Source organism: Pipra filicauda, unplaced genomic scaffold, assembly GCF_003945595.2.
Source record: "Pipra filicauda isolate LSUMZ 115617 unplaced genomic scaffold, ASM394559v2 scaffold349_size1355687_pilon, whole genome shotgun sequence".
In the NCBI taxonomy this organism is placed as follows: domain Eukaryota; kingdom Metazoa; phylum Chordata; class Aves; order Passeriformes; family Pipridae; genus Pipra; species Pipra filicauda.
The window spans coordinates 209,559-229,138 of NW_024104475.1; the positions used below are offsets into that span (position 1 = coordinate 209,559).

General features: G+C 35.9%; 1 protein-coding gene across 1 annotated transcript in view; it reads right to left on the reverse strand.

Moving 5' to 3' along the window:
• Nucleotides 1–19,580, reverse strand: part of MAN1A1 (mannosidase alpha class 1A member 1) — a 147,435-nt gene that overhangs the window by 50,418 nt on the left and 77,437 nt on the right. Inside the window, exon 5 of the mRNA XM_027716302.2 lies at nt 14,541–14,635. Within this exon, the coding sequence (XP_027572103.1) occupies nt 14,541–14,635 (95 nt within the window). The remainder of the gene's footprint in view (nt 1–14,540; nt 14,636–19,580) is intronic.

A 19,580-nucleotide genomic window follows, 5' to 3' on the forward strand; every position in this document is an offset into this window, starting at 1 on the left:
TAGCATCAACTCACTGCAAAACAGCATAGAGAAAACAGCAGATAGAGATTCTTTGGTAATCTGTGTTTCTCCTGATGGAAGACTTTAGCATCTTCTTTTACAGTTTCTTTCTCAAGGTGAATATCATGTTCGCCATCATAATAGAAACTCAAAGATATGACAAAGGATCAGTTTTCAAAGTTATATGTATATGTATATGCAATTCATCAGCAATCAAGAGATTAAAAAAAAAGCTAAAAGTTTTCCTTAAAAAAAAAAAAAAAAGAAAGAATACATTAAAAGTCAAACTATCTCTCTAAACTGGACAGAAAAATTGTGCAGTTTACATTCCATACCTTTTAATGCTATGAGGAAAAACTTCAGATAGCTACAAAAAGCCCTGAGGCATTCACATACATGACCGAATTTGGTTTTGGAGGAACTCTTGGTCTTTACTACTCATGTCAGTTCTACAACCATCCATTTTATTAGCACAGCTGAATGAGTTACAGCACTGAATATCATTTAAGGTTATATTTTATCCTGCATATCTACAAACTAATTCTTTAATGCGTACTCTTTGTCAGTAATAATATCTTGTAGTACATGAAAACACAAAAAGAAGTCCAGCTGATGTAACTGAAAGTTACAGTGTGATCAAACTGATTTACAGTATTGGAGTGCCTAATCCACCACAGAATGACTTCAAAGAATACATAAGACACTTTAAAAAAAATCTTTCTCCAACCAGCTGCATGTCATGTAACTACTCTAATTTTGCCATGTGCAAACCGAGCTTTATTACTGGAAATGTTCACGAAAATTGTGTTACAGTGGTAACTGCAAAGAAAATAGTTATCAAATGTCTAGTTATTAGAGAACAGTCAAATCTTTTCATTTCTGCTCAAAATCTTTGATTTGTCTGGCTTTGCTCAGATCAAAAAGCTGGATCAAAAGACATAGAAGGCTTTGCTTTGCTTAGCTATCTAAGACCAAGTTTGTGACCCCAACATGTTCTGAGAACAAGCAGGTCAATGGTGCCAAGCAAATATCCACTTTTAGGTACTTTCATGTTTATCCCATAAACCACAACACAGCAAGAGGAAAGACTGGGAGAAACACTTCAGAAGTTCATCTCCTGAGCCGAACTAACCTGTTAATGAAGACACTCATATTGATTCCTTGATCTTAATTATTCAAAAGCCCTTAGGCATAACATACCCACCATTCACCTATGAGTAAGATCAGACTGATTTAAACTCCAGCTAATGCTTTCTTTTAAAGGAAGAAAGAACCAAGGGAGCTGAACCACATGTCTGAGAAGTAAAAAACCTCAGTCTAATTCTCCTCCAGCTGAAAAGTTTCAAACCCATGACTGTTAAATTCCTGGAGAGTGTTTTAAGTACTAGGCAAGAAACTGTTCTGGAAAATGCTGTCCATCTTTTCTTTTGTTGAAATTGTGTCACCAAACAACTGAAAGGACAGATTCACTGGACTGAAAACTCATGGATTTTGGTCTCCTAGAACACCTTCTCTAATGCATTCTTAATGAAAACTTAAACAGCAACAACAAAATCCCTAAGACAAGACAAGCAAACTCCCCACAAGTCTTATGTAAATAAAGCAAGATGTTTTAACTATCTGTTCACTGACAATATAAGGATAATGAATGGTTTTAGACAGTTTTCAGCATTTGATCTATAGATGTTTTGTGCTTTTTCCTCTTTAATTGTTAAAAATAAGACTAAATATAAACCTTATTGACAAGATTACAATACTTTGTCCACCTGAATATTTTAGCAGATTAGATTTGATAGTAGCAAAACCAGGCAGTCAGCTAAAGAGCATTTTCTGTTATCAATTCCACTGCTGGGATCTGAGTTGTAGTTTTTGTTCAGTACCATTTGATTTCCTACTAGACTAGAGGCACCGAGCATGGGGTGATCCACAATAACCCTCACGCCTCAAAAAGAAGGCAAAAAGGGCACAAATACTCTCTCCCCCACCCCTCAAGTCACCTTGTCATGCTAATTAAATACACCTAGGTAATTTCTACTGCGTTTCTGAAAAGCATTTAGGGACAGGTTATGAAAAATGCAAACTAGTATGACCATTACAGTAACTGCATTAGTTAAATTTATTAATTTGTCAAAATTAAGTCAATAAGAGTTTTAGTAACACTATTATATTACTTGATTAGTTTTGAAAGTGATTATCCTAAGAACTCTATTTAATTGGAATCATCTCAATTTACAGGATACATTAAATCCTCGGTAGCATTTTAAGATGATTCAACATATGCAGGTCAATTACCGGTAATTACTGTTTTATACAACTACTTCAGAAGAACTTCAGTACAACACTGGAAAAGAATAAAAGGGGATTCTAAAAAATACAACTGAACCCCAATTCTGAAAGATACAACTGAACTTCAGCACACATTATTATGGTAAAAGGCTCTATATAATATCTAAGTTGTTAAAACTGTTCTGAAATGGTAAAGATTATAAAAATCTGAGCTAATATTAAAGAACAGTTGTCTACCTTAAAATGGATGATGATAATTTGTCAGGACTGCCAAATTACTGAATTGCACTAACTGCACTCATGCCCAGCTGCACATTAATTACCAGATTAGAAAGTTATAATTAATTTTCTTAATATCACTACACTGCTTTTTTTTCCTTGAGTTAATAAAAACAGATTGCAATCAATCTTTGTTAATTCATGCTGCAGAACAGAACTGCCATAGCTATTTCTATATGCGAAAAACACCACATGCATAGTTCTTGGGGTAATACTCTGCCTAGAAACTCTATCTTCTGACATTTTAATGAAGTGTTGTAATAAGGCAAATAAATTATAAATTATAATTTGACTTAGTATAATTAGCAGAAAAACTACATAAGCTTAAAAATGAATTTTTAAAGAATCTTCTTAATTACCAAATTTAGAAGTGGATAGTATATTTCAATATATTTTGAACTGGAAAAGAGGGTTTACTCATAGTTGCATTGTTGAAAGCCTTCACTGCTTTTAAAATTTCTTCATCAGCTGACTTCGTCATTAGAAACCACCAAAAGTGCTTCATACTTGTCTGGCCTTTCCAGAGCACATAGTGCAAGACATTTTAAGAACTAGAAAATGAAAACAACTTTACAGAGATACAGACAAAAGTACATCACAGCTCTTATCAGGAGCATTCAGTTACAAATACAGCCAAGATAATTAATGCAGCATTCAAGCAGCATACATTTTTCTGTGTCCATATCTGCATTAGTAGAAAAAAGGTGATTTTATAAGATGGAAAGGTTTATTCAAGGGTTGTCATGTGAAGAAAGGAGAAATGAGTAAAATCAATGCACCTTTTTTTCATTTTCCATTATGCCTGAAAGCTGTTTAATTTCTCCAGCCTCATTACTGTTTAAATTTTTTTTTTCTCTCCTCACTTCCCTTCCTTTGTAAAAGATAAGAATGAGTGTAGAAACATAAGAATTATGACATCATGGCTTCCAAAAAGTGCTAACCTATTCTATTTTGATCTAATAGAAGTCTTCATATGGTCAAGCTTAGATGTCGGAATGGGAAGAGTGAATGTCAGTAACAAATGAAGACTGAAAATATTTTTAGTTTGGGTGTTTGTGGTTTTTTAATGTTTCTAAAATCTTCCAGGATATGGTAAAGAACAAGCAATTCTGTATTTGCGAAAGACTGGAGATAAAGGATTTTAAAAGAATATATAGCCTTCAGTAGCAAAGCCAAGCATAAGTCTTTTGTTATATATCTCTTCTCCCAAACCTCCCTAAAGAAGCCCAATTTGCCTTACACTGCTAAATGTTATAAATATGTTTTTTATATATGTAAAACATCTATATGGGTGTGTTGATGTATACACACACACAGCCCCCGTCTACCCCATAGTGTATACCAAAATACACATAAACTTGATTATCACTCTTTCCAGAATATTTAAGTACTTCAATATATTTAAGACCTTGATGAACAATGTAGTAGATGATAATACTCTAGAGAAGTAGCATTTATGGATCAACTCTTCCATAAAGCATCATACCTTAAAGCAGCATCTCTAGTATATGCCCTGTTTGGCGTACTGCAGAGAGGCAGAGAAGCAGATCAACTAGATGACCTCAAGAACGTGAGGGACAAAAGGACAAAAGGAGGTAAAGAAGGAAGGATGGAAGAGACGAAGGGAAGAAACTGAAAAGCAGTCAGCCCAGAAGTCGCAGAAGACATACGTGGGACAATATCCAGTACAGTTCTCAAATATTAATTTTCACAAGCTATGAAAATGAAAAATCTGAAAAAAGACTCAGAGAAGTAACCCACAGATTGGGAAAACACGATGCATCCAGGATTCAGATACTTCTTATGTGGGGCAAAAATCACAGAATCACAGTAGAGAAAACTTCTACCAGGGCTGAAAATGATCACTGCTGTCCTTCTCCTCTAAAATAAATATGGATTAGAAGAGGGCAGCAAGCATGGAAGAGGAGTAGCAGAATTAGAAAATACATAAAGTAGAGCAGGATCAAAGGCAGATTGCAAAAGTTTTGATTTACAGAAAATACACCACTAAAAGGCATCGGATAATCTCAGAATTGTAATAAAAACTTGCAAGTAGATTAAGCATTCAATTAAGGTCTGGATGTTTAAGAGACACTATGAGAAACAGTGTAGCTGTTTTCCAACCCAAAACCATTTTGTTACATTTATCATCACCTAGATAACTAAAAGTAACAAGCACAGCACTACAGGTATCATTTAATGCTGACATTATTGTTTAAAAACAATTATGCATGAAGTGTGTATATATCTTAATACATGAAGCTAGTCATAAAGCTGAGAAAGTCCAAGTTATCATCAGCAATTATGGAAGCAAAGAAGAAAATAATCCTTCCATTATTTTAAGATTTCTGAAAAGAAAGCAAACTCCGCAGTTCTCACCTAACGCTAAACATAACTAAACAATTAACAAATAACAAACTTTTGTTTCTGTTAAAATCTAAGGCAAAAATTAAATCTGCGTGAATATTATTCTGATATAATAGACTGATTTCTAGGGGAAAAAAACCCTGTTTTATGCTGATTTGTTACTATAAGGCCAATCTAAAAAATTAAATGGGAAACTGTACTGCAAGAGTATCCAACGTATCCATGAAAATGGATATGCCATGACTTTCAGAAGAACAAAAGATGTCATAAGCACTTATGACTAGTCAGCTTAAAAGACGCATAACACACCCCCATTAGCATTGGCACTATGAAACTGAAAAATACCAAATTCGAGTTTCACAGTATTAATAGGATTATGAAATGCTATAAAGAGAAGTTGAAAATTTAGATAAGTAAAACTGTTATTTGTGATAAACATGATGCATTGGAGTTGTATCAGTTACAGGCGGGGTCTCAGCTGTCCAGCTGCAAGGTTATAGTTTAGAGGAAGTTACGGAGAAAGCCTCTCATATCAGCAGTAACGAGAAACCATAAAATGATGAATAAAGATTTACCAATACATATATAAATCTATGTGTTTATCTGTAATAAAAGATGTACTTCAAGAAGTATTGCAGGGAATTGCTTTTTTTCAGTGAGGAAAAAATGCAGTATTCTGTGAAGATATGAGCAGAATCTGTTCTTAGTAATGATTTCTGAAAAAATGTAGTTAACAACACTTGTTCCCGATCATAATTTTAGGACAGTAAGAATACAGAGTAACTACAAACATCAGCTATTTAAACTACTGCTTATTTTAGAACATAAAATAGTCCTTATTTTCAATACTAAAGGAAAACCTTGTTTCTCCAGTCCTGTAATGCTGAACCTTTATACCAACAATTTACTCAAAGTACAGTGTTTTTATTTACTAATGTAGATCATAAAGATGTACTTTTAAATTTTGAAATTATTATTTTTAAGAATGACCTGCTCAATCTGAGAATTTAGCCAGGTAGGTGTTTCAAAATAATTTTGGCTAAAGTACACAGGCAAAGCACACTGTAAATGACCCCTCTCCCCTTCTTGCAGGCAGAGTCCTGCAAATGTACATACATTGTATCAAATACATTAAGTGAACGATTTGTAAGTGCCTTTATAATTTGCCAGTTAGAAAATTCTTAGGTGGAACAATCCTAACAACAACTATCAATTTCAGGTGATGTGTTTTCCTGAAATTACTTGAATTGTGGTGGAAGTGACTGAAAAGTAGTTGTGCTCATTTTATTTATTTAATGACACCCGAAATCTGTAGGAATTGATTCCCTTCCCTCTGAAAGAAGCCTCTTCCAACAGTTACATTTTGTTTATTATAAGATTATAATTTACTCTTATATTATAATTTATTATAATTTTTATCTATACAGATTAATCTGTAAAGATTAAAATTAGGACATACACGATACAAACAATTGAAAGGGAAATTACCTTCAACCAGTGCAAAGATTACTTTGCCTAAACTCAGGTGTTGGTGTTCCCAGCACAGTCAATAGGGCCAAGAGAAGCAGCTCAGCAGGCTAGGCATTGGATACTTGATTTCAGGGAAGGAAGGATAACTGCTCCTCAAGCTGCTTCATAGTGCCTTTGCAGTGTGTCTCAGTGTAGTGGGAGCTTGTTCCTGCTGCGCTGGTATCTCACCTGGTGTCTCATACAAACATGTTTCATCCGGAACTGAGCCTCAACCTGCACATCTTTACAAACAACTCCAATATGTTTGACAATTCAGTGCTGAGAGTTCCCTTGCAACTCCTAGGCAACAGGAAGGTATGGTCCGGGTGCAAGAGATCTTTGGAAGAGATAGCGAGGAGGGAGAGGTTAGCACCCTCTCAAGGAAACGTTTGCTGGTGGGGAAAATCGTTAATGGGGGAAGGAATTTGTTCTCATGCAGGATACTGTGTATGTTCTCTTTCTGTCTGCTGAGAGATATCTCCCTTGCTACAAGTGATAAAATTCTCACAGACATGCCCAGAGGCTCCTTCCTGCAAGGGGTCCAGGCAGGCCATAAAGCACAGCAGAACACAGCCTGGGCTTTTACTGCACATGCAAAAGGTGTTAAACAATACCAAAACGGGTTTCTGTTTTCGCCTTCTTGGCCAACTGTATCTATCACTTAGATATATTGCAGTGTTCTCAGAAGTTAAAATTAATTTTCTTCAAAACTTTTGCCACAGCCTGGTGTCTGGGGCTACCTGTGTGCCTATCAATCCTTATATATGGTATACAAATAACTCCTAAGTATCCTACGGTGATAACAGCAGTTATCCAGCTAAAGCAAGAGTACAAGCAACACCAACATCCATATACTAATTTATAAAATTCTATTTTCAATATTTGCAATTTCAAAATCTTGCAGGCAGATTTCTTTGGGGAGCAAGAATGGTTTTAACTCTCAGGAAGAAAATTGAGGACCTGATGCAACTTTCCCACCTTATGTCATTGCATTTTGATGAGGGACTGGTTAATTTACAACCAGACTAGCAGAAAATTTGCCATACCTGCTTGGTACTTGCCATCTATTGGTATATAGGTGACTCGGGTGAACTTCCTATCCTGATTTCTAGAGCAAAACACAAAATATTTCAACTTGCCTATCCTAACTCAAATCCCTCCCTGTTTCCAGAGCAGAAACATTAATATCTTCTTCACAAATAACACACACACATAAAAGCCATTTCCCATTTTTTTAAACCACCAAGACAAAATGTTATGATAGCTGCGGAAGGCTTTCATACCCTGAAAACTGTCCGCTGAGGAGGGGGGCAAGATCTATGAAGTGAAGACCTAGAGCCTCCTGCTCTAACCAGTTGGCTTCTGTGGGGCTGTTTGGCACAAGGTTTGTTTTGTTTTTTAAAAGAACATTACCTATTGTTAGCACCACAGAGATCTATAAAGTGATTGCAATTGTACATTTTATACTGAGGAATCACATTACTAATACTCACACAGGATTTTACACAGATAAACAGTATGATAATTACAAACTTGTAAGTATTTATACTCATTTCACATTGCACTAATAAACTGTGGGAAAGACTTAGTATTTAAACTTAGAATTTGGGACTAGAATCTCTTTCTTTTGCCTATAAAGAAGGCACTTCAACTGAGAAAGATATTTTGCAATAGTAATAATAGGTCCCAAATCCTTCCTCTGTTATTGCCAGAGGGCAGCCTCCCACACAAATTCTGCATTACAATATTGAATTGAAAATGGTATTTGAGTAATACAGCCTATCATTAAGGGCTATCATAAAAATAACATTTTTTCTTAGTTCTTTCTCTTCCTTGCCAAACTGCTATGTTCCTTGAACTTTCTCATGGAATTTTTATGATATTATTATAAATAAGACTTTTTTTTACATTGCCTAATGGCAAATCAGACATCACCACAGGTCAAATATACTGACTATTGAACATAAAGGTCCCTTCCAACCCAGCTGATTTTACGATTCTATGATTCTATGATAAAGCACTATGCAATGCTGGCTACTCATTTCAGATGAGGCAAAGATATGGCAAGGAATCTTTTAACTTTAGTGTTCTAACAAGTCCTAAACCAATGAAATTTCTTAGCAGATGACATATAACATGGTGATATCAAAATGCCCCAAACACAAAACTATTTTTCCAGGTTTTTTTGCATTCAATACTGACTCAAGAAATGTAAACTTGCTTATGAATCATCAATTAACTGAAATGTCTGTGCTGAAAAATGTACCCTTTGCTGAAATCATTCTTGTCACTAGTTACTTATAAATTAGGATGGAATTAATTTCCTCAACTCAAGATGTTAGTTCTTTCAATTACTTGTGTACGGTCCTCTTCAGTCAATGGAAAGAGATCAGTATCTCTGGACGGCAGATCATTCTATGCCCAAACATATGCTTGACACCAGACAAATAATTTTTAGAGAGGTAAAGTTCAGCTAGGATTTAGCTCTTTGCATCCAGTGCTAATACAAATCCACACCACGATCCAAATGCCTGAAGGTAAAAGTCTGCTTTCAATTGGTTGTTTTTTCTACAGGGGAAATCTCAGTGTTTAACTCAATATCCAAATCCTTTTTGTTATTATTACCACTCTATTACATTAGTGGAGCCATTTGCCAAAAACACACACAAAAAGCCTTTATAAACCATGTCTGCTACATTTAGCTTTTTTCCTTACGGATTTTTGATTTCTTCCTCTAACATTATGCCAAAATTACACAGAAGGGATAAAATTAAAGATTCCAAGATTTCATCTAAACACAACTTCAGCATGGTCCTACAATAACAAATTATGCAGACTGTAAGTTTTTCCTCCCTAAACTTGCTTTAAAAAACAGGTTTATTTTTGCTAAAGACAGTCAAATTTGAAGAATAAGCCTTTATTTAACCCTGTAGCCTTAGTCTTCTTTTTTTTTTTTAAATTTAATTTAGACACTGGAGTTAACAGGGTAAACCAGAAAAATTAAATTATCCATCCTGGTTGAATTTCTGCAAGAAATGGCTTGTTGCATCACTAGGACAAGTAAAAGCATGAACTGTTAATTATTTTAAAGAATATAGTACCATACAAGCAACTTGCAACAGATTTTGCAAAATAATGCAACAATCACATTTCAGGTATTTTGTGACAGTGTAAGTGGGAGAATTAGGCTGTCCAAAAGGTTTACTGAATTTACATGATTGGATCCCTTCTTTGTTACATTTTCAAACTTTTAAGATTCCTTTACAAACTATAAAGGTATATACTCCTAAGTGCATTGATTATGTTTTGGAAAATGTCCCAGAACTCAATGAGAACCATTCTGTTATATGCTAAAATCTTACCTTAGGAATACCAGAGTTTTTCTAACGAGGTAGCACACTAAAGACATTTTGAAGACCTCAAGTGTTGTTGGTACATGAGACCTCAAACACATTTTGAATTAGGAAATTACTCTGAAACTTTAAGATATTTTCAAGCAAGTTCTGTTGTCTGAAGACCAAAATTTCATACCTCAGTGCTTGGTTTATTGACCACGTTTCCAGTGAGCTGCAAGGTGCTGAGAGAGAAGCTCCTTTAAATGTCTACAGCCTAAACCACTGCTGGTAGTCTGAAGTACCAGAAGTACCCGATAGTGTGAAGTATCAAAATGAGTGCTCCATAAGAGAACATCACCTGTGTCTGTGTCATCCTGGCAAATGCTGTGGCATTTTACCATAAAAGCCCTCACCAAAATAGCTCTCCAAAGCAAGCCAAAGATGGTGGGGAGAACCATCCTACTCGGCAGTACTGTCATGGAACAGGAATCCTAGCTGGCGGTAAAAATTAATTCAAAATAAAAAACTATGGGTGTATTTTTTTCTTGCTATTTTTTTTTTCCTAGTGATGTGAGACAAAAAACTCTTTTTGAAGCTATGAGTGTATCTTGTACTGAATCAGCAGCTACAAGGGCCCAGTAGCTGCAATAAACTTTTGTTCAAACTTTGAAAACTGTGACGCCTGGAAAAGCTCGTGGCCCAACTTAAATATTCTGTACAAAATGCAGTATTTTATTTATTATTATTATTAATAATTAATATAATAACAACAACAATAATAAAGTCAAAAGGGGACCTTGTTAAAAATCATGCTGACAATATCCCAGTGGTATATATTGCAGCTTTGTCAGTTCCAGCCTCAGTTACCTACAAATGAGTAACTACTTTGTGTAAATAATTTAGCAAGGCCTCTGCTGTCTCACTTCAAAAAATGTTATATTGAATTGAACTAAGGTCTGCTTTTAATGTACAATCAATGTTAATGTGTGAAAGGCAAAGAACCCTGAGCTGACATCAGGCACAGTAAAAGCATTTTACATTTATGTTGAGTAAATCTTACCACACCCTGGGGTTTGATTTCAATAAAAATTAATCACATATTTCAAACTTCTCCTTTTTAGTTTCTGTTAAGCTTCTTTGCTCTGACCCACTCCAACCACCCCTCAAAGCTTTTCCTCTTATACAACACTTCCCATGGTTGCTGTAGCTATAAATGTTTACATAATTCAGCTTTGTCACTGAGACAGAGGAACAGGCATGGTATACCCCTTGCATACCGTGATAGCCTTAGATACTTAGATACCATTTTCAGTTTGTTCTCTTTCCAGAAATAAAAATATTATTTACTCCAGTTGAAAACTTTTTCATTAAGGTAAGGCATAACTATTTTTCAAAGTTTCAGATGCACTTAAAGGTTATATGCTACACTGATTCTTCATAAAAAGGCAGGCACCTTAATGCTTAACAGTATTGCTACATCATAGCCCAAAACACAAAATAAATAACCTCATAAAAACTATGCAACTGGTCAATGTATAAAGAGCAAACATTTTACGGAAAATACATTCTTTCACATAAGAATGCTTATTAGCAAGTAGTAATGTGGTCTTATTGGAAAAATAGTGACTAGAACTCAGATACAGGTTTGCTTTTAAAGGGGGGAAAAGTGTCATGAAGGCACAGTTTCCATATAAAAGAAAAAAAAATGCACAGCATCTTATATTAAGTTAATTCCCGAACGATCCAACAGAATAACATCAGTCTGGGTTCTTCTCCGTATTTCACAGCTGGGCATCATCCCATAAACACAAGCCCTGAACAGCTTCCCTTTTAATAGTTACAGAGATAAAAATAAATAGATACATTAAAAAGATTACTTGATCCTGCAAACTCGATGCAAGGGAGTTAAGCTTACTTAACTCCCTAAGAAAGTTATAATTTAAGGTTTTTTTATTTCTATAAATCTGAGAGGTAAATTACAGAAAGACACAAGCATTCCAATTGTTCAGTTATAAATTACTTGAAGTTTTTAGAGAGAAAGGGAAATGACAATTTTAGCATGGAGAAGCCCAACTATCACAATTCACTGAGAAGAAAAATATAGGATCATGAACTAGCGATGTTTCAAGAAACTCTTATAGTTAGAGTTTTAGAAGTATTGAAGACAAAATATCTAAACAAAGGATTGTGTGAGGGAGGAAAATACATAAGCAAAAAAATAAATAAAAGTGGCTTTGCCAGCTTGCGTTCCTTATTCCCAAGAATAAGACTCAAACCTGTCTGTCAACTCACTACTGCTTTAAACACTTCTCTGTCTGCAGCCTCTCTTTGTACCAGCATTTTTAGCCAGAACAGTCAGTATGTGCTATATAACCCTGGTTACTTAAATGAAAGGAACTTCAAATTCCTGTAGTACAAGCAGAAGTGAAAAATAGATGCTGTAGATGAAGATACAGAGCAATACCGAGAACATCAGAAATAAGGAACTGCAACTGAAACTTTAGAAAGAAAGAAAAGGAAATCCCAGTACAAACAACCAATCTAATTACTTAAAATGTACTTTAGAGACCAAAGGAAATTTTACAAGCAAACAAACTCAAGAATTGGCAAGTAATTTTAGCTGTAGAATAGTACAATGAACTTTTTATTATATTTGATAATTAGGGTTCCACAAATAAAACAGTAAGTGTCCTATGGTCACGAAGCAGTGAGGAAAGAAGCAAGATGAAGAAAAACAATGGAGAAGATAAAAAGAAAAAGACTTCAGCCTTTGGTATGTAAGCACATATATATGTTAGACAAAAGCACACATATATGTTTACACACAGGGGCATGCAAGCAGAGAACAAGTCTGGCTATGATGATACAGGACGAGCAGAGAAAACAAACTATTTTGTGAAGAACATTTGCACAGTGAAATAAATATCCAGCTCATCTGTTAATCCAAAAATAGTAATTTAAAAATAACCACTGACACCCATAATCTATTGTGAGGGTTTTCCAATTTGAAGCGTAAATCAAAATAAAATCAAGTAAAATACTAATCAGAAATGAGGCGTATTAGATCTGTAATATATGCAGGCTTCAGTGGCTTAGCATTTCCTAAGCCTGGATGACAGCATATTTGTTTACTCACAGTATTATGGAAGAGTCATCTACTGAAGGTCAAACCTAGGCAGATGTGGAAGGATTCAGAATGAATAACCAAGAACCCAGCATTTAATGTAAATTTTTCTGCCACAGCAAAAGATATTATTTCAGCACAGATCCTCTTCCACTTTTATGCCAGATAAGAAATGAATCCTTTTTGCATTACCACCTTGCAGTGTTTGTGGCTGACATCTGTAGTGCCCTATAGCAGTTGTTGTGAGAAAGTAGGAATAAAACCATAAAGATCTATCACACAATTTGAGCTATATGCAAAAATTGATTTATTTAGTAGTTAAGCAGGGATTTAGATAAAAGACAAATTTTTAGCCTGAATACTTTAAACACATTTACATATACTATGTAGAGCAAGGTACTGTTGTGTTGCAATTTCAAACGTATGCTAGCATTTTGTATTCAGAAGTTTTTCTAACAGCTTACAAATAACCAACACACCTCAAGCTGTTGTACTATTGAACTTGTGAAGAACTCATTAAAGCCTGTTGAGAAGAAATTATTAGAATGCATGTAATTAACCAAAGTCCAAGAATCATCACCAGGCAGCAGTTAATCAGCCCCTTCAATGATGAGAAAGTTCAGGATTTGCTAATTCCCTCCTGCTCCTGCACACGGATGTGCTTTTTTTGTCTTCTACCTCACTGCTGTTCGAAAGGAAGGTGGAAGAAAAGCCTGTCTGAACTGACATGCCAGGGGTTTCTGCAGGACTGCCTCTGAGCAGTTTATTGTGTAGCCTGAAGCAAACACAGCCAATCAAGCAACATGTCAATGTATGTCCCACTGTGGGGAAAGGTGTGTTTATAAACACAGATCAAGAACAGTGGAAGATGCTGACTGCCAAGGAGGGAACCACGCAAAAATCCACACCACCAACACATGCACATGTGAAATTCTTCCTGATTGACTTTCTCGTGACGAGTGATGCTGGGGTTTATTTGCAATATGAAGAAAGCTGAGGTGTCCTTACGAATACACAAATACACCCCACAGGTGTAACTTTCAATATTCTTCCCCACCCAGTGCAAAGAAAGAATTTTCTTTACCAGCACAGCATCACAGCTAGCAGTCCTGAGACGGACCAAGGAATTGCTGACATGTCTGGAGGCAAGAGTGATTTCAGGAAGGCATGCATCTCCTACAGCAAACACACAGCTGCCTTCAAACCACAACTGCCCAAAGCAAAAGTACTCCTTGGGAGAAGGTACAAAACAGTGAGTCACTTGTAGCAGGTATTACTCTTGTTTCTCAGTATGAAGGACGTGCTGATGGTGCATTTGAGAACAGATAAAAATCAAGTGGATAGAAAACTTATCCTTTCAGAGTAGCACATGCCCTTTTGCTCTTACCTTACCTAAAACAACTGTAAAAGCAATTAAGGACCTCAGTGATGAACAACATGTTAACTGACAAAAACGCAGCCAGTTGTGAGATGAATAAATGTATTTCTATGTGTACTCTTGTGTATCTACTTAAATTTCCCAATTTAAATTGTAGAACCAAAAAAGACAAAAACTGTACAGCAATTGTAATAATTCTGTGGTAAAGATGGGTTCAACATAATTTTTATATGTTCTAGTTATCAAAAAACAGTTGTTTTACCTCTTGATGTTAAGCAATGCCCAAGGTATCCCAGTGGGAGTGTTGAAAGCAGGTAGCAATTTCTCTCCAAGTTCCACTGCCTTTTTTCGGAAAACCTGAAAGTTAAGAAGAAACCAAGTGTTGGAAAATGCATTGGTGCTCCAACTAAATTAATTTAAATAATACCATTATTGAGCATATGGTACAAGCCACCTCAGCACAACAAAGCATTCCTGCTCTTTTAGAACTCACATAGCAGGATCACACAGTGACGATGCCCAGATAACCAGCCTCTGGCATGACCCCGCCAAACCAGAGCCATGAGTGCAGCCAGACCTGCTCTGGATGTCGCAGAGCAGCTTACACGCTCCCGGTTGCCCCTGTCAGATAGGCCGGGCTCAGGGTGGGGGCCATGAGCCAGGCACGCTGCTGTATCCAGGCTTGCTCGCTGGCAGCTCCCTACCCCGAGCAACAGCTCCTGCTGGAGCGGTGGGGACACAGACGCAGAAAGGCCGCCTTTGCTTTCCCTGAGGTTTATTAACAGCGGCTCAGCAGGCTGTGGGAGCCGGGGCTGCATCACCATGTACCTGCTGTATTGGCAATCTGCTGCACGGGCAATTTGTGGCAAAACACCCCTCCACACCACCAAATAAAAAAATAATTTTGCAGCACTACAGTCTTTATGGACTCAGCTGGCTTATGCCCAGATAGTGTCAATGCCACAATTAATCAAAAAATTAGAATATACTCCTGCAGACAACTGAGACTTAACTGATATTTAGCATCTAAAGAGTTTCAGCTTTCATTTTAAAAACATGAAGTAAAAGGAACCCAAATGCTTAACATATGCCCACAAGAATGATAAACAATTTAACAAGAGAAACTTTTATGAGTTAAAAAGCTGAAACAAAGAGGATTTTGCTTTCCTTCAACTGCCAGCTCAGCTCAGGTTACACTAATCTGATTTTTTGAGAACTGAGTGCTCTACTAAGAGAGTTTTTAATTAGAAGCAATATTGTTCCAACTTAAATATAGAAATCTATTTAGTGATTTCAATATGATGATGTTTAAGGCCTATTTCCTTGGAATTACACTGGGATCTTGCGCAACACTGAAAGGGATTATCCCAGGTGTAGTAGTCAAAATAGCAAAGTGACCTTCATTGTTCTCTCTTTCTAATAATGGTTCCTTTCAATTAATTTTTTCTTCTCAGACATATTTATGATGAATTTATATTTATTTATGTATTAGAAATTGGCTTGTACATCCGATGCATCCTGTGGTGTAGCCATGCATATGTGAATACATAAAGACATTTGCTGATCAAAACAAGGTAATGAAGAAGTTTCTTTCCACACATATAAAATACAATTCATAAAATCCCAGTTCCTAAAAGTCACATTGAATAAAGGTTTTCTACTACTGAAAATATGTGATCAGGAGTGAATATAAAACTCTGGGATAATCATGTTACCATAAAGAAGTTCTAAACTATCCCAGTCCAAGGTCTCTTCATATGATACATATCTCAAGATAAGGAATTATAGTACAAGATATTTTGAGGGCGTTAAGTAATTTCAAGCCAAATTATGGCTGGAGTCAGAAAATTTTCTCAAGTGGATTGCATGTGAGTGCTGGGAGAAACTTGGAGCAAAGCAGCAGGGAAAACAATTTGCTTGGAAATCGCTTCATAATCCATGATATTTTTAACTTCCCAGTTTACCAGCTGTGTGCATTCTGATGAGAATTAGTTATGGATTTGTGATCTTTATCCAGCACACAATTCAGTCTCCCCAAGGGTTAAAACCTTGAGGAACACTCAACAACAGTTGGTGCAGAACAATTACCTCTTAGCAGATTTCCTTGGGAGGAGCAGGAGACAGTAACCCACTATGAGAACACAAGCTTTCCCCTCGTTTCACTACACAACCACATTTTTCACCTTGGTCTGTTGAAGCCAAACCTAGCCTTTAGTTTTTTAGCACAAGAGAGACCTCCCTCAGCCTTTCACAACATACTGTGAGATCAACTCATCAGCCTAGTTTAGCACCTCTGCCCTGAAACATTGAAATATTGACAGGAGAGTGGCTATGATGGTCCTCCTAAGGAATGGACACACCAGGACCCAGAACTTCTGTAGAAGAACCTGCTGCACAGCATAAAACTCTACCTTTTCCTGTATGCTAGTGATTTTCCTTCCCCTTCCAAAGTTAAAAATAAAAGTCAACTATGGACATTATCCAATTTTATCTCTAAGGCTAATTTAACATGGCTGAACAACTGACTGCCAAATCACTATCTATTAAGTAGAATAGTATAGACAAGAATGACAAGAATACAACACCACTCTGAATGACTGAACACAATAAATAGTAGCTTCATGCAGTAAAATTATACTCTTTCAGCAAGGGTAAAAGGGGGAAGATTAAGAAAGGAACCACTTTATTTCTCAATTTGCAGCTTTAACAGTTAAAGAAAAAATATGCAAAGCAGGTGCTGCAATTATTGTACACCATCCACAACATTCACGTTATTTTTCTTTTGCAGAAACTTCTAGTATTGGACAAGAAATAAATATTGTACAGGACGAAGTTGTTTTTTTTTTTTTTTTTTTTTTTGTTTGTTTTTTTGATAATAGAAGTAAATAAACAACAGAAACTTCTACTTCTTATCTCCACTTCTGACATGAATTTCAACTTTTTGCCAAGCCCTGATTTTCATTCATTAAAGTCAGCACTGTGGTAAGCACAAATGGTAACAGCTGTGCTGAGAAGCACAAAGCAAAGGCAGAAATGACAGAGCACAAAAATGAGAGACATTATATAATAAAGGAAAATATCTACAGTAAATTTCCCATTCCAGTAGCTATCTTTAGAGCCTCAAGAACCTTTCCTGGCTTTTCCTCACGAATGGTGAGCCAGCAATAATGACGGATTACTTACACGAAGTATTCCAATTGGATCAGACCTGGCAGAAGCTTTCACCGTCCCATGCCTGAACCCACCCTTCACCCCACATTTAGTTGAAATATTTACCTACGAGTCTAAAAGTCTATAAACCTCTCACAAGTTCTCCATCACTTTCTCCAGTGCTCTATCATATCTAGACTGCATACTCTTTAAAGAAAAGGGAGTGTGGAGTTAATTACCTGACATGTCGGCAGTCCCTTTATCAGGTGATGCACAGAGTAAGCCACACTGTCATCAATCCCTTCTTTTAAACTGAGGATTCAGATGAAACTACTCCAACTACCCTTAAAAAGCAGCAAAACCACTAAAAATTTCACTGATATTTAAGTCAGCTAGATGCCATAACATAACAAAGAAAATTATTCTGAGTAAAGCATTGTGATTCAGGAAAGAAAATGATCATTGAAACCAGTCAGAAATACATGATCAGTATGTAACACTATAATTGGGCAGGATATGAAATACTTTCTCAAGCATTTCCCTCTAACCTAATTTTTGCCAGGCTTTGGATGTAAGATAACTCTCTTTTTAAACTCTAAAGCATTACTAACATTTTTAAAAGGTATAATACTGATTCTCACCGTGTAAAATGGACTCCTCCATGAAATTAGTTTGAATTCCTCTGTAGCCCTATTCAAAATTAGCACTGAAGTCCTACTCAATATTAGCACTAAAGCAAGTTAGATACTTCCTATAATCATAAATAGATTATATAGAAGACAGAGTTACATTTTCAGTCACAATCTCTGTTTATATCAGTAGGTTGTGAAATGTTAAATGTAAAATGAGCTCAGGGTTAATAAAGCAACACCTTCACTGTCCTTTGAGTTACCAACCTGGAGTGCCTTACAGACACAAAAGTCACTCCAACCATCACCATTACTCCAAACCAGCAATTCTTTGAACAACATTTGAGTAAACACTAATACCAAAACACGAAATCCACCTCATAGCTGCATGCGGTTACCGTCTGTTCATTCCACAGGCAACGAACATACCAAGCAAGGGAAAAACTCCATCATATTCTCACTCATTAGATATTCTTAATTATTTTTTAAATACATATAAGTATTTTTGTTCTTAGTAAGAGAGAATAAACTAACTAATAGATCATACATGTAGAACTGCAATGCTCATGTTAGAACACCCAATGCCACAATCAATCAGATCTTGCAGACTCTCCCATCCATTAACAAATCTTATTAGGGAAAATAGCGTTCCCACAGAGAAATGAGAATGTGCCTGCAAAGATGCAACTGCAGGGCTAAGACCAGACCTGTCATCTGGTGAGCACTGGCTTTAATTATAGTGCAAGAATGTTATCTCCTCTGGATAAACAAAAATGTTTCCTCTGGCTGGAATGACAAATCCCTTTGAAAATGTTAGATTACCTCATTGTAGATTTAATTGCTGTTGCTAATCAGGAAGAAAAGAAAACATAGGAAACGAGAAATATCTTAGAATTGTGTTTGAGGCACGTCTAATTAAAAAAGAGCATAACATGGTACAGTATCATAAATTAAACAACAGTCAGAATTCTGCTTTAAAAAGTCCTCCATATGAAGGAAACTAGAAGTAAAAATTTAACACCAAAGCAAATAATACTATTTTTTAATTTTTTTTTCAATTGACAAAGACATTTTCTGAACATTTCTAATTCTGTCAAATTAAGCATTTCTTATTTTTGTTTTTATATTTACAGATAGAAACTGACAAGCCACTAAGTAAGATTTATTGCTTTCTTTCCTGTACCCGATTGCCTTTCCCAGTAGGGTAAGGAATGAATATTTCAGTGCAAAAGCAGAAAACGAGAGCAGACAAATGAACAGGGACAGGCCGCTTTGCTGCTCTTCAGAACACTGAATAGAAATCCTTCCAGCATAACAAATGTTGATTTGGGTTCAAAGTGATCTGCTAACAAAATAATTCTCTCAGAAGAGCTTATCACAACACCTTCTTTACTGAAAGACGATTCAGTATTTTTGCTATATTTACATGTGTTTTACTTTTACAATGAAGGATTAGAAATGCAACAAAAATTGTGGTACTCCACCTGACATACTATAATACTTGAAATAGTGGAAGTTTAATT